The 14548-nt window shown below is 38.3% G+C and overlaps 1 protein-coding gene across 14 annotated transcripts in view; it reads left to right on the forward strand.

The window, feature by feature from the left end:
- Positions 1-14548, forward strand: part of SUN1 (Sad1 and UNC84 domain containing 1) — a 36692-nt gene that overhangs the window by 15368 nt on the left and 6776 nt on the right. For 6 of the 14 annotated variants that reach the window (XM_075165231.1, XM_075165229.1, XM_075165230.1 and 3 more), the window contains 14 exons: positions 2142-2336; positions 2677-2867; positions 3976-4002; positions 4106-4300; positions 6072-6194; positions 7248-7331; positions 7653-7763; positions 9174-9272; positions 9933-10026; positions 10143-10201; positions 11412-11557; positions 11712-11936; positions 13430-13516; positions 13893-13936. In XM_075165231.1, coding sequence (XP_075021332.1) covers positions 2142-2336; positions 2677-2867; positions 3976-4002; positions 4106-4300; positions 6072-6194; positions 7248-7331; positions 7653-7763; positions 9174-9272; positions 9933-10026; positions 10143-10201; positions 11412-11557; positions 11712-11936; positions 13430-13516; positions 13893-13936 — 1680 coding nt within the window. The remainder of the gene's footprint in view (positions 1-2141; positions 2337-2676; positions 2868-3975; positions 4003-4105; positions 4301-6071; positions 6195-7247; positions 7332-7652; positions 7764-9173; positions 9273-9932; positions 10027-10142; positions 10202-11411; positions 11558-11711; positions 11937-13429; positions 13517-13892; positions 13937-14548) is intronic. The other 8 variants (XM_075165237.1, XM_075165242.1, XM_075165239.1 and 5 more) reach the window with 5 other exon arrangements.

Here is a 14548-nt window from a genome sequence, read left to right on the forward strand (position 1 = left end):
GGGTTGCACTGCATGTGGCAGCATTAGCAGGGCAGACCAGTAAGATCAAGCAGGTGGTGCCTAAGACCTGCCATCAAATCTGTGGACTTCTGGGCGATTGAAGAAGTTACTTTGGACAAGCTCTGGTCTGGTCCTGTGGGCTGATTGCCCATTTGCTGCTGGAACAGCTAGATGCAGTGCATTGTCTCGGTTAGGTTTTTTTAGCTGAAAGAAATGCAGTTCACATGCTCTGACACAGTCCAATCTTATGTCCTTAAATTTGCATTGTGGAGCAATCAAGAAACTCAATTCTAAAGCACCCACCTTGTCAGGATTAAATCACTACTGTAAGTGATTTAATCACTCACAGTAGTGATTTAGCTACTAGGCCTTCTGATGTTAACTTACTTGTATGCCAAAGTAATACAAGGAGGCTGAGGGGAGACCTTATCACTCTCTACAGCTGCCTGAAAGGAGGTTGTAGTGAGGTGGGTGTTGGTCTCTTCTCCCAAGTAGCAAGCAATAGGATGAAGAAATGGCCTCAAGTTGCGCCAGGGGAGGTTTAGATTGGATATTAGGAAAAATTTCTTCACCGAAAGGGTTGTCAAGTGTTGGAACAAGCTGCCCAGGGAAGTGGTTGAGTCATCATCTCTGGATGTATTTAAAAGACGCACAGATGTGGTGCTTAGGGACATGGTTTAGTGGTGGATTTGGCAGTGCTAAGTTGACGGTTGGACTTGATGATCTTAATGGTCTTTTCTAAAGTAAACGATTCTATGATTCTACAATATGTATCATATTATTACTTTGCAGTGTTCTGAGGTCTTTAATGATTGTGTAAGAAAATTATTTCCATTAAATTGTTTTTGCACAAATACATTTTGTAGTAGCTGTTTATATGTATTTTTTAAAGGGAAAGCTTCCATTTCAAATACAGATTGCACAGTAGAATCTACTCATTCAGATCTAATTTGCTTGCTTGTTTGTATTTGGGATTTTGGGGAGAAGGAGCTGCTTTAGTTAACAATACCTTGCTCAGCTCCTCTTTTAAAAAAACAAACAAAACCCTCAGGAATATTGAAGTAACTGCTGTTATAGCTCTGTATATCCCTGTGGCCCAAGAGAAACCAAACTGCAGGAAAGCTGGCCTAGAGCACTTAGCGTCACAGTGCTGAGTGGTTCTAGGACCTGGCTCCTGCTGCGCCATGCCCTGTAACAGCAAGCTCTGCTCAGTTACCTAACTGAATGTTTCCTTTGATTGTGAGTATGAGTATTCTGCTTTAGGCTAAAGTTCTGTTTTAGTAAATGTATTTCTTACTGACTCCTCTGTTTGATCTGTTTGTGTTTGCCTTGTGTTGCTGCTCTGTCATCATTGTAAGTTTTCATGGAGGTTCTGAGAGAATCAAGTGTAAAAGTGTGGAGTAGTGTTCCTGGGGTAATGATGTGAAGCTTGCCTACATGTAAACTTGCCTCTGTAGGATAAAACAGAGAAAAACGGAGGAAAGACTCTATAAACATTTTTTTATTTGTTCAGCGTTAAATATTTCTAATGATTTGCATTAAATTAAGAAATATTTTTAAACCACTCTTTTTAAAGTAATGGTAGTTAAACTAACGTATTTAAAGCAGGGAAGTCTTTAAGTGTCTTAAAGGGGGGAAGTTCCTACTTGTTGGGAGACGGAAATTCAAAGTTGTGTGGCATATGGATCTTCGGTTATCAAAACAAGGAACTGACAAACAAAAATAAACTTTGACTAAAAATGAATCTTTACCTTGCAACTTACAGTGCATCGTGCTGCGAGGCGTGGTGAAGAAATTGCGTCATGAATGGCTTCCTCTCTCAAATTGGTCCCAAAAGAACTAGGCTGTATAACGAATGCTTGCTCTGGCTAAACTTCAAACGTGGTTTCCATGGTGGTTGTTTCTTTCTAACTGTGGTTTGCTCTCAGTTGTTAAACTTGTAATATGAATTGCTTAAGAGAACCTTGAGTATCTACATACTTCTAAATTATTTGTGTTATGTGGCATATCTTGTGGGAATTGCTCCATAACTCCAAATAAACTGTTTTTACTGGAAACTTAGACTAGCTTGAAGGGCATGTGTGTTACTAAGGGAATTTTCTCTTAAACCTGGTAACTTTGCTGTTTTTATTTCGCTGCAGTTCAAGTTATTCTTCATCTGCTCTGGATTTTGAGACTGAAAACAAAATAGATCCAGTATTTGATTCACCAAGAATGTCACGGCGTAGTTTACGGTTAGCTGCTGCAGGATTTAATAAATCAGATGATGCACGAAATGATATCCTTCATGACAGCTCTTACGCCGGAAACATGTCCTTCAGAGAACAGTCTTCTAAGTAAGCATTTTTTATCATCACAAGTTAATTTATTGGTTGGAGTCTTGAGACTTCCTGTTTGAACACAATAGTCCAAATATAGGTTACCTACTGTTTTATTCTTTGTTCTCAGTGTTTACTGCCATACTTTGAAAATTATGTTCAGTATGTGGTTTGCAGTGAAGTCTTTATAAAAAGTATAGATGCTTAAAGGTGAGGATTTTCTTTTAAATCTGATTTGATCTGTGTAGTCACATCAGTGTTGAAATATCTTGACTTTTATTCATTTAATAAAATGAGAGACTAACAGAAATTTGCATCTTTAGTGCTATGTCTTATTTGTCTTTGCTTTGTTTCCTAGGATGGCAAAGCAACGCAGAAGTATGAATAAACAATCTGGCAGTGTAAGACACACGCCAAGGAAAAATCTATCCAGCTCTTCCATTTTTAGCCAAAGCAGTTTCAATAGCCATGCCAGTGATGCATCAATGGTATCCACCGTATTGGATGAATCTTTGATTCGAGAGCAGACAGAAGTTGATCATTTCTGGGGTAGGCAATGATTGCTATTGCTTGTATCAGTCTGTGAAAACCGCTTATGGTTTGGTGTGTATGAACGTATGTTCACATTTTCCCTCTTTTTCCCCACCCATTTTTGCATTCTGCCCCCAGACGTATGCATGTGCTTACACTTTTGCTGTAGATGTCTTGCTTGCTGGAAATTCACAGTCCAGTGTGTGAACTTGATTTACTGGCATGGTCAACATCAGGACATGTTGCACAGTCAAGTTAATATGCCAGGCAAACATACACGATTTTGTGATGCAACATCATAGATTGTATAGATGTAATTATCTCTTATAATTACTTTCTTGTGCATAGAGTGCTGTATTTAAAGAATGGTAAACATGTAACTTGTCTGTGAAAAACCAAAGGAAAAGCATTTTCTTGTTTATAGGCAGAAGTATGTTTCAACTTCACATGCCTTAATCTGAAAGTTTCAAATTAGTGGCACTTCAGGATTTCCTGAGAGGGTTTTTGTGTGTGGCTGGCAGGTTTGGTTTTTCCAGTATATACAAGTATGCTTTTCTGGAACCTACCTTCTTCACTGAAGAGGAAAATATGGGAGTTGTCTATATAAAGCATTGTCTACGTAAAGTGTTGTGTAGGAGAAGATCAACAACTTATTATATCTCCCAATTCAGACTATTTGTTTTTAGTCAGTATGCTTGTGACCTTCCCAGATTCTTAATGTAAAGAATTGTTTCAATCTTAGTAGAATACATTCTAAACTTTAGATTACCTGGCTCTTAAGACAGTATCTTAAAATACAGTAGTACCAAAGTAGTTACCAAGCAACAAGAACAGTGTAAGCTTGTAATTAGCTGCTTTAAAGTCACATGGGAGTGAAGAAAAGGTGTAGCTGTCATTCATATTATTTTGTCTGCCGCTTTCATAGTAGAATGCTTTTCACTAACTGTTACCCTACTACGCTAATGTGTGAATATATGTGTGGACTGCAAAATGTTAAATACGAATCATTCTTTGCAGTCTTAAAATTAGTGGGACTTTTAATTTGAGTTCATGTCAGATGTCGTAGTTGATTACGGGACTTCCTTGTATGTGGGACCAAATTCTTTTTTTTTTTCTTCCTTTGAAGGTCTTGATGATGAAGGTGACCCTAAAGGTAACTAAACTTTCCTTTTCTTTCCATGTGCATTCTATTTAGTGGGAACTAGTGATGCAATACTGATGTCAATGCACTGAATGTTTTACTCTTGGCTTGCTAGGTAGTGATACTACACTGATGCAGGGAAATGGCGATATAACAACAGCAGAAACGCAGACCACAATGATCAATGGCTACACTTGCAGTGACTGCAGCATGCTTTCTGAACGGAAGGAGGTTCTTACAGCATACTCAGCTTCTCATGTGCCATCTTCCAGAATTTACTCTAGGGATAGGAGCCAGAAGCATGCATCTAGTAAGTTACTTTCTCTTGTGTTTTATCTGCGTAGCAGAATGGTATACAGTTTAATTGATGCATTTTCCATGTAGTGTTATTTAAGCACTTTTCCTACCCTGCTAAATTTACCAATAACTAAATTCTAGAGATCAGCTTGTATGAAGTACCTTTTTCTATATCAATTGAAACTTTATGTACTTGTCAGCTTCTGGTATATAATTATCAAATTTTTTCAATGCTACTGTCGGAATTAAACAATTTCAAAATGAAAATGCTGTGGTATCTTAGCAAGTTACATTTCCAAACTGATTTAGAACACAATGGGCAGTTCCAACCAGCACTGATTGTAAGAGTCTCCTAATCTGCTATTGGACCTATATGTGTCTGTCTAAGAAGTTTTTGGTCAGGGTTTTCAGATAGAAACTTTTAAATGCACTTTCTTTTTATTACATGATTTGAACTTTCAAGATTGAGCAGAATTGTTACTTTGCAGTGCTTCTGCTACCCAGGAAATCTGAGAGATACCTTTCTACTTTCTGTCTTTTTTTTTTTTTTCTTTTCCCTCCTCATTTAACCTTGCAGCTTAATTGAGTGTTTTTAGAAGCTAAACCTCAACTACTTGAAAAAATGAAGGGAAAAACTGATTCCAAATAGACTTCCTAGTGCCTACATTCCTAAAGCTCGAAAACAAACGAATCTGCTGTAAAAAAGGTTCTGCCTTTCCAAGGCAATCTCTGTTCTATGGATGGTTGTCCTCAGTGTCTTGAGGTGGTTGTCCTCAGTGTCTTGACTGTGTCTGCCTGCCTCTTGCATAGCATCTTGAATTTCTTGATTGTTGGTAGTCTGGTTACCACGAAGAAGTTTTCTTGAGTGGCCTTGAATTAGAAAGGAACCAATTTTGGGATTATTCTTGAATGAAGTATGTTTTCAGTAGCAAGAAATCGGTTTGTTTGGACTATAAGGTGTGACTTTAAATGCTTTGAGGCAAGTATTTTTTAGTTAATGTGTAGCACAGGAATTCTTTTGGCATGGCATAATGAGCTTCTTAAAGCGACACTGTATGAAAACTGTTTTCTCTTCTCCTGAGTTTGTATTCACGTAGGAGAATTCTACGAGGAACTCATCTTTGTATGTTCCTTTGAACTTTAATCCAGTTGTTTGGGTTAAACTTGGGAGGGGAGCAGGGCAGGCGGGGCGGTGGGAAAAGGGGCACACAATCACGGCAGGTTTTTGGAATGTGGCTGGTTCTAGGAAAGCAGCAGTGTGGTGGGCTGCAGCTTTGTTCCTGTGGCTCTGAAGGAGAAGTGTGTGTCTCTAGCACTTGAGGCAGATGGCTGTAGTAACTTCCTCCAGTGTAAAGGCGGAGAAGAAGGTGAAAAGTCCTCACCCTTTCAAATCCAAAATAAGAATGTAGTTTGTCTCTTTGGAGCTGTGACCCACAAAATCATTATCAACAGCTCACATCATTGAGAAATCCTGAGTTCTGTAAGCAAGGAATTCATTGCTATTTAGAGTTCTTAATTCTCACAAAGAAAAGGTATTCTTGCTGAAGTCATACATTCTGCCTTGAAGGCGTTTTCCCGAGGATGTGTAGTTCTTACAAAAGCTTTGCTGTAATATCTAATGCATCCAGATTTTTTAAACCATGCTTGCTTAAGTTCATACTCCTGGCTGAACAAAGGCTTTCCATGCTTTGTTCTCACTCTTCCGCAAGCTAATGGTCACCAGAGAATAGAAGTATATCTTTATGTAGGTGAATAATTTGTATTCACGCTGTTTTTTTCAATAGGAGGAACCTCTTTCTACATGAGTAAGATTCTGCGATTGGTCAAACATGCTGCAGCATCTTTTGCATCACTATTAGTGCAACTATTTCAAATGGTTTTGCTGAAGCTGGGTTATGAATTTAAAGGTACCTTTTCCATTGTCTTCCTTGGTCTCCACACAAAGCCAAAATGTGTGTGTTGGTTTTTTTTTTTCCCTTATGGCCTTCATCTTTGGCACTATGGTGTTCTTTTTCTATCGTTTTTTTGGCTGGCTTCTGTCTTTCTTCCTTTTTTATTATTATGATTTAGTTATCTCAGTAGTGCTACCCTTCTCATACTTTCTCTCTGTTTTGGAAGTATCAGGATTCACGTATGAGACCTGTGTTACAGTTAAGATTCACGTGTTGATTTTTAGTAGGAAGTGGTAGAAAGCAATGTTTAAATTGAGAAACTTAAGTTGATTTTTAAACTCTTTGGTATGATAGTATCAAATCCTAACTTTTCAATGTCTTTAGGTTTGGACTATCTTGTTACCCTTAAGCCCACTGTGTACTTAAAACTTGATTAAATCTGTCTTGCAAAACTAAAGCTGCCATCATCACTCCGCACTACTCTAAAGCACATCTTGTTTTCCTTGAAAACGTTCGATTCTTCTTTGGTGCTTTTTCTTCTATAATACATGCTCTACGAATGAAGTTAAATTGCCATAGGCAGAAGGTAACTGATTTTTGTGTGTGAATAAAACTTTGTTCTCTCCCGTTCTCTGTGCCTCAGTGCCTTATAGCTTGCAAATGCTCTTTTCTCAGTCTTTTAAGATCTCTGATAAAATCAACACAAAGATGTAATGGTTGGCCCATTTGACAGAATGGTGGGAATAGGGACTCAAGATCTGATGAGTTGTTATGATTTTTTTACTAACTTTGCTATCTGAAAAGAAGCAGAAAGTTGTTGTTTTTTTTTTTTAAACCAAAAGGCCCTCTTTTACATAAAGAAGAAAAAATAAGATTGCACAGAGTAGGCTTCTTGCTTGACCATTTTTCAGGTTTCTTGTGGGTAGTCTGGCTTTAATAGTGAACCAAGCCAGGTTAGCTAAAAACCTGCATATATGATGCTGCTTTGTGACCTGCTAAAATGTGCATATATGAAAGGCTTTGAACTTGAGAGTTACATTCCACGTATGCTTTTTGAATGTGTTGCAGCTCACTCAGACTACTGTGGAAGCATGAATGTAAAGGAATTTTACAGAGAAGATAGCCATCTTGGTGTAAATGAGGAATCGATATGTAAGTATAATGATTGATGTTGTCTTTTAGCCTTGGGCTGTACACCAGGTTGTTGCTATAATAGTAATATCAGATGCCCCCATGACTCTATGGAAGCTACAGAGTAAACATTTGTTTTGCAGCTTAGATGTAGGGGGCAGAACAGTGATTGCCTGGTGTACTGTAATATTTTCCCAAGCAAGTTTTATTCCACTGAAGTTTGCTTAATGGTTTTTGTTTTGATAACTGATATGATGAAATAGGCTTGTTCAAGTTATCTTGTAACAATCTTGATTTGATCCTGGCTTTGTCCCATTAATCGACTGTTACCACAACCAACAGGTGATGACTGTAAGGGGAAGAAACATCTTGAAATATACACCACAGACCACATGCAATCCTCATGGGCTAAAAGGGTAGCAAGGACCATTTGGCACACCTTTTCTTATGCAGGTTGACTTGGACCTTTTTTCTTTTGCTTTTATTTTGCATTTCAATCTCACAATGTTAATCATACATATTGTTTTGTGTTTTTATTTTTACCTTCATCTATCAAAGTAGATTAAAAGTGTAAAGTGTCTAGAAAATTAACTTACTTAACATCTTTCCTGTTTGACTTCTTGCTCTGATACTGGCTTTTGTGCCAGCTTGGCAGACTGCTTACCTGTTAGTCAAAACAAGGTGTAGGGAGAACATATACCTTGTATGTTAGAAAGAACAAGTCAGATTGTTAATTTATTGCACGCTCGATAGTTTGAAAAGCTGCCTTTAAATGAAAGCAAGGTGTGAGGTATTGGTGTGCAGATTATTTGAGTAAAGGGTTTTTAACATTTTATTTTTGTTCTAGTGATAGTCAATTTTTACAGGACTCTTATAATAGGGATAGAATCCTCCCTGTGAGATGAGTGTTCCCTAGCTTGAATGACAGAGGCATCAAGAATCTGTTGAGTGCTCTTTATTCAGCAAAGGAAAATGATTTGAGACACTTCAGTCACGTAAATGCCTTGCAAAATATTGGGTTGGTATATCTATAATCCCTCAGATTAACCCAGACATACTTGCTAATCTAAGAATTTAGGATTATTTTCTAAATGTATATTACGTAGTTTGTTCTGTAGAACGAGCAGTCCTAGTCTCGGATATAGTAATTGTTGCCTTCAGTGGGCTTTAAGTTACAGCATTTTGTTATAGTGCGTTGGGTTTTTTTGTTGTTGGTTGGTTGTGTTTTTTTAAGAGACTCAAAACTGACATACTGAAGATCCTTGGGGACATTCAATTTAATAAAAATTCACTGCTTGTAACTTTTAGTAGGGAATATCTTCTATTATTTATCAGTATTTCTTAGACACCATTATTTAATTCTTTCACTAGGATTTAAAATTTTTAATTGTTCCTTCTTCTACACATGAACCGAGATAACTAACTTGATGTATAATTCAGAACAACTAAGATGCTGTTAGAGTAATGATGTGCTTAAAACTTGTTTTTATGGTAGTACTTTTTTTGCTATTCTCTGTTATACTTAGCATGTTTATCTAACAATGCCATGTTACAGAATGTAAACTTTCTGTTGATTTTGGAAATTCTAACTGCACAGATGTTGTTGGTCATTCTGTTTATCCTTATAAGCGAGAATTCTGTTTCTAAATTGTCTTGGGTTTACTTGGTTTCATATTTATTAGTGGCTTGCTTTGCTTTTAAATAATGAAGAACCAAGTTTGTAGATTACTGAAAGGTATGGTTTAAAACTATGCAGAACATGTAATGGGCAGGGGATTGAGTCTGTTTTACTGCATGTACTGCAAAAGAACCTTAAGCTCACTTGTGTATGTTACCACATAGAGTTAATTTGTTATAATCTAGGTTACTTTATGCTTCACATGTTGCGAACAGTAGGAGCAACGGGATGGCTTGTGTCTCAGAAGGTGGCGTCTCTACTTTGGCTGGCCATTCTTTCTCCAGGTTACTATCCTAATCTGTGTGTGTGCATTGCCTGTTCCTTTTGACAAACTAGGAATCTGCAGTATATGGCTTACACTAATTCAACTATGCTTATGCTGTAGCTTTTGTATCTTGAAATGCATGTGCTACTTTACTTTCTTTATTGACCAAAATATGCTTAATGAGAGGGTATTTTTCTGTTCACAGGCATAATGGGAGACTAACCAGGCTGTTTCATGAGGGAATGAGTGTGTGAATAGCACAGAATATGGGGTGTTAAGAATAATGTGGTGTTTGGTTTGGTAGTTGCTTCCTATCATGGTATTCCTCTTAGCAAAAACTGATACTGCTAATCTGTGCCTTTCTTGAAAGATACTGAGGTCCTCAGTCCGTGGTAACTTGGATTCAAGCATTAATGCTGAATTTCCGGCAAGATAGCATTGTTATAACAAATGAGCATTTTATCTTTTTGCATGACTGGTGGTTTTGTTGAGTAGCTGATGTGGTAATGCTGTCATACGTGTGATATTTAGATGTTAATAAGCTGCATGCATTGCCTGTACTCGTGCATTTCTCTGCAGTGCAAAGTATTTTTGGCCACAGTTGCATGTCCCTCTGCTTGGTTTCTTTGAACATGTGCTGCGGTAATTACGTTTCACACTGCTACTTTTTGTCTTCTAGGGAGGGCAGCTTCTGGCATGTTCAGGTTGCTTAGAACTGGGTGGTATCAACTTGTTACTCTGATGTCTTTGCTCAAGGTGTTTCTTCTTAGAAGGTGTGTATCCTTTGAAAAACTGTTTTGTGAGAAAATTATTTACCCAGTTATAATATAAGACAATAAATTATGATAAATGTATCGTTTCTTGTAAACTTTCCTCTCTCTTTCTCTAGATGCCTTCCAAAGATCTACAAGCTATTACTGTTTCTTATCCCACTCCTGTTTCTACTAGGTATGTGAATCGTTTAGTTACAATACAAATCGGTGTATGCTTACTACAGCTGTTCCAAAATAGCATTTTTAATTGAACTTTCGGTTTATGAAGAAGATGTAGAAGCAAAAAAGAGGAAGTTTGTTTGTGAACAGGGCAGTAATTCAAGCTTTCAAAGTACTTACAAGTCAGTGAGCTTTCCCCTTACTGTGAAAGGAATACCCTTGATTCAATTTCACAGAGCTCTTTAGGCAGAGAGAGTGGGTGAGTAAGTAAATGCACTGAAGTCCTTTTTTTTTTTCTTTTCTCCCTTTACATCCTTCATAAGAATAGCAATGAGCTCATAGAGTAGGCTGCGTACTGGTTGCTTTGATTGTTGTTGATCTCCATAAAAGTGTGGTTAAGTTCTTTTACCAATTCATCCTAAATCATTCCTTTGCTCTAGGCCATGCTTTAGTTGCTTAAAATACTGCTATTTAGACTGGTTAGTTGACAATATTCCAGGCCAGCTGTCTAATTTGAAACAAAGTCAGTTTAAAATACTTACTGAAAGTGCTGGGCCATTTCCAAAAAGCAGTTTCATATCTTTGCATGTCCTAAAAAAACTTGTAGCTACTTTGGGGAGAAGATGAAGCTTCTCAGAAACTTAGAGTGGAGATTCAAAATTAGGGAGAATAAGAAAGGAAGAAGTTACCCTGTGTAGAAAATGCTGCTACTTCTCACTAAGATATTGCAAAAATAAGTGCAGTCTTTGTGAAATGCTAGATTCTTTCCATGGAAGCCTAAGTTTCCTCTAACTTTTATTAGATATTATGCAATGTGGTATGTAGTAAGTAGGGTATAAGGCAAGATATTTTCCATTGAGATAAAAAGCAGTATTTACATCTGTCTTCAGTGAGTATGGCCTGTCCAGTAAATGAGATCTAGGTCCCAGGGAAGCAGTAGTATGAGTTTAAGGATATATCATGGTACATAGGCACAAGTTGCCTGCCTTACAACTGTGTGAGTGGTACTGATGCATGTTCCCTAATATTCTTGAGTGCTTGAGTTAACAATTTTAAAGCTTGCTCATGCTGATTTTTATTTAGACTGGAGTAGTGTCCACTGTGTGACATCTACCTTGCAAACTTAAAGTAGCTTGTGTCCTTAAGTAAGAAGACAATTTGTAGATATAAGCAGTCTTAAGGGAGAATCTCTTGAATACCCTTTTTGCTTTTTGTTTCTGATGTAGGTATATGGTTCTGGGGGCTTGATGGCTTCATTTCATTATTACCTTCATTGAACTGGACAAGAATGGATACAATTCAGAGAACAGATTACTCTATTCGTGTTCCTGAACCACTGGCTGATTCTTTTCACTCTGTGCAACCCCCAAAGGTAAGGGAGAGCAGCCTAGGGAAGAACTTTCATATCTTTTAAGACTTCTTAAATCCCACGTCTTCAATATTTTGCAATAACAACTTGATACATAAGGGTAATGTAAAAAAATGTCTTGATTTTTATATATTAAAAAAAAATCTTTATACCTTAGGATACCATAAATATCTTTGATTCTGGTCGTATAAGCGAGCTGGAAAAGCAAATGGCCTTCGTATCTGACAGATGCCATCACCATGATGAAGAATATAGCAAAGTGATGCTTCTACTCCATAATCTTCAAGATCAGGTTGCCCAGATGAGTGACAAAAGTGAAACATTGAAGCTAATAAAAAATGTGATGGGTCAACATCTTAAAGATATGAAACTGGAGGAAAAGGTAGGATAGTTAGTGATGCTTTCTGTTACTGATCAAAGTGTTCTGTTCTAATAATGCAGATTATTAGCGATTTGACTTTGGATTCTTTTTCCTTTACAGAATTAACTGATAGATAGTAAATGCCAGGGAGTAGTCATTGGCATTTGTTCCTCTTTTGTTATTGCTGACAAAGAATTAATTCCAGATAGGTGGTCTAAAGTAGAATCTTACATTGCTGAAAAGCAGCTGGATTTATCCTGTTTTCATAAGTCACGAGCGGTGTTCCCCAGGGCTCAGTTTTGGGGCCGGTCTTGTTTAATATCTTTATCAATGATCTGGATGAGGGGATCGAGTGCTCCCTCAGTAAGTTTGCAGATGACACCAAGTTGGGCGGGGGTGTTGATCTACTGGAGGGTAGGAAGGCTCTGCAGAGGGACCTGGACAGGCTGGATCTATGGGCTGAGGCCAACTGTATGAGGTTCAACAAGGCCAAGTGCCGGGTCCTGCACTTGGGTCACAACAACCCCATGCAACGCTACAGGCTTGGGAAAGAGTGGCTGGAAAGCTGCCCGGAGGAAAAGGACCTGGGGGTGTTGGTCAACAGCCAGCTGAACATGAGCCGGCAGTGTGCCCAGGTGGCCAAGAAGGCCAACGGCATCCTGGCCTGTATCAGAAATGGTGTGGCCAGCAGGAGCAGGGAGGTGATCGTGCCCCTGCACTCGGCACTGGTGAGGCTGCACCTCGAATCCTGTGTTCAGTTTTGGGCCCCTCACTACAAGAAGGACATGGAGGTGCTGGAGTGTGTCCAGAGAAGGGCAGCGTAGGTGGAGAAGGGCCTGGAGCACAAGTCTGATGAGGAGCGGCTGAGGGAACTGGGCTTGTTTAGCCTGGACAAGAGGAGACTGAGGGGAGACCTCATCGTGCTCTACAACTACCTGAAAGGAGGTTGTAGCGAGGTGGGTGTTGGTCTCTTCTCCCAAGTAACAAGCGATAGGACAAGAGGAAATGCCTCAAGTTGCGCCAAGGGAGGTTTAGATTGGACATTAGGAGAAATTTCTTTACCGAAAGAGTGGTCAGGCCTTGGAACAGGCTGCCCAGGGAAGTGGTGGAGTCACCATCCCTGGAAGTATTTAAAAGACGTGTGGATGAGGCGTTTAGGGACATGGTTTAGTGGGCATGGTGGTGTTGGATTGACGGTTGGACTTGATCTTAGAGGTCTTTTTCCAACCTTAATGATGCTATGATTCTATAATTCATACAGAGAAAGAAGACTATGGGAAGGACTAGTGACAAAGAAGGGGTTTTGTGGTAAACTTCCCTGTGTATAACCCCTACTACTGCTGAATCAGGCCTTTATATTTATTACAGATTCTGTAATTTCTCACACTACCTGCAGGATAAATCAGTTAAGCACTCGCAGAATGAAATAAAAATTATGCTTTGTAGAAAATACCAATTATGCTATTTGTACTCCAAAAGAAAATACTCCACCTTTTTCTTCCCTGTTTTTTAAGACTGAGTTCCTGGCTTTACATCAAGAACATGAGTTGCGCATCCTGACACTGGAAGACCTTCTTGGAAAACTCTCTGCTGAATCCAAGGTATTGAAAGTTAGCTTTGCTAACTTGCTCGAACTGTAACTCGTTGATAAAATAGACTAAGTTTTTTGTTGGCTATCCCAAACCTGTTTGCTTTACTCTAGCTATTGCAGTTCTTTAAGTCCCAAAATTTGTTTGTGTTCTTGCTCCCCCTTCTTGGAGGGGGTTTCAGTCCAAAGATTAAAAATTATTCACTTGACCAGTGAGGCAGGTTCTATTTGGAATAAAAACTTATTATACAGAGGCACACGCATAAGTGTGGGGACACAGTCCTGTATAGCTGGTGCTAAAATCTGCCGTTTTCATTTAACATTCTTTATCATCTTTCTGTCACTTTTGTCTCTTTGTATATGTTAGATTTAACTTCTGTATTTTTTAGGACATCCAGAAGGAGCTTGACGTAGCCAAAGCAAAAACAGTGAGGTATAAGCACTTTTCAAATATATCTTGCTTTTTCAATCCTGATGCTAACTGATGGCGATACACATATTCTTCTTTGAAATACAACAATGCTTTTCTTTGTGTCAGTTAACTGACCTTAAGAGTTTGTATTGTCAGCAAGAGTACTTCTGTCTTATAGTAGACTTCAACTGTGATGCTGAACATCAGCACAAGGCCCATTTCCAGTGTGTGAGCAATCCTACAACTACATTTTTTACTAGAGAAAGCTGTTTATATAGTGGAGGAGAATGAGTGACTTCTCATCCTCTTAGAAATGCATTAGAATTTTTCCTCACATTGCTTAGTGAAATATAGAGTAACTGCTTTTTATAGGCTTTATAGTTAAGTTCTTAAATTGTATCAGTTCCAACCTTCGTCTCTGTTTTTAGTTTGTCAGCTGTACTACTTTCCACTCATGTACTGTGTAATACCGGCATAAAACCTGCAGCACTTCATTAAGTAGTTTCCCTATTGGGAAGAGAAAAAGAAACACTTATTTGCTGAATTGTCATTTAAATTAGATGTAAATGTAAAATGGCTTTAGAATGATGGCTGATACTCTTTTCCATAGCATGCACTGAACACTGATATATA

The sequence above is a fragment of the Calonectris borealis genome, chromosome 16 (assembly GCF_964195595.1).
Source record: "Calonectris borealis chromosome 16, bCalBor7.hap1.2, whole genome shotgun sequence".
Classification (NCBI taxonomy): domain Eukaryota; kingdom Metazoa; phylum Chordata; class Aves; order Procellariiformes; family Procellariidae; genus Calonectris; species Calonectris borealis.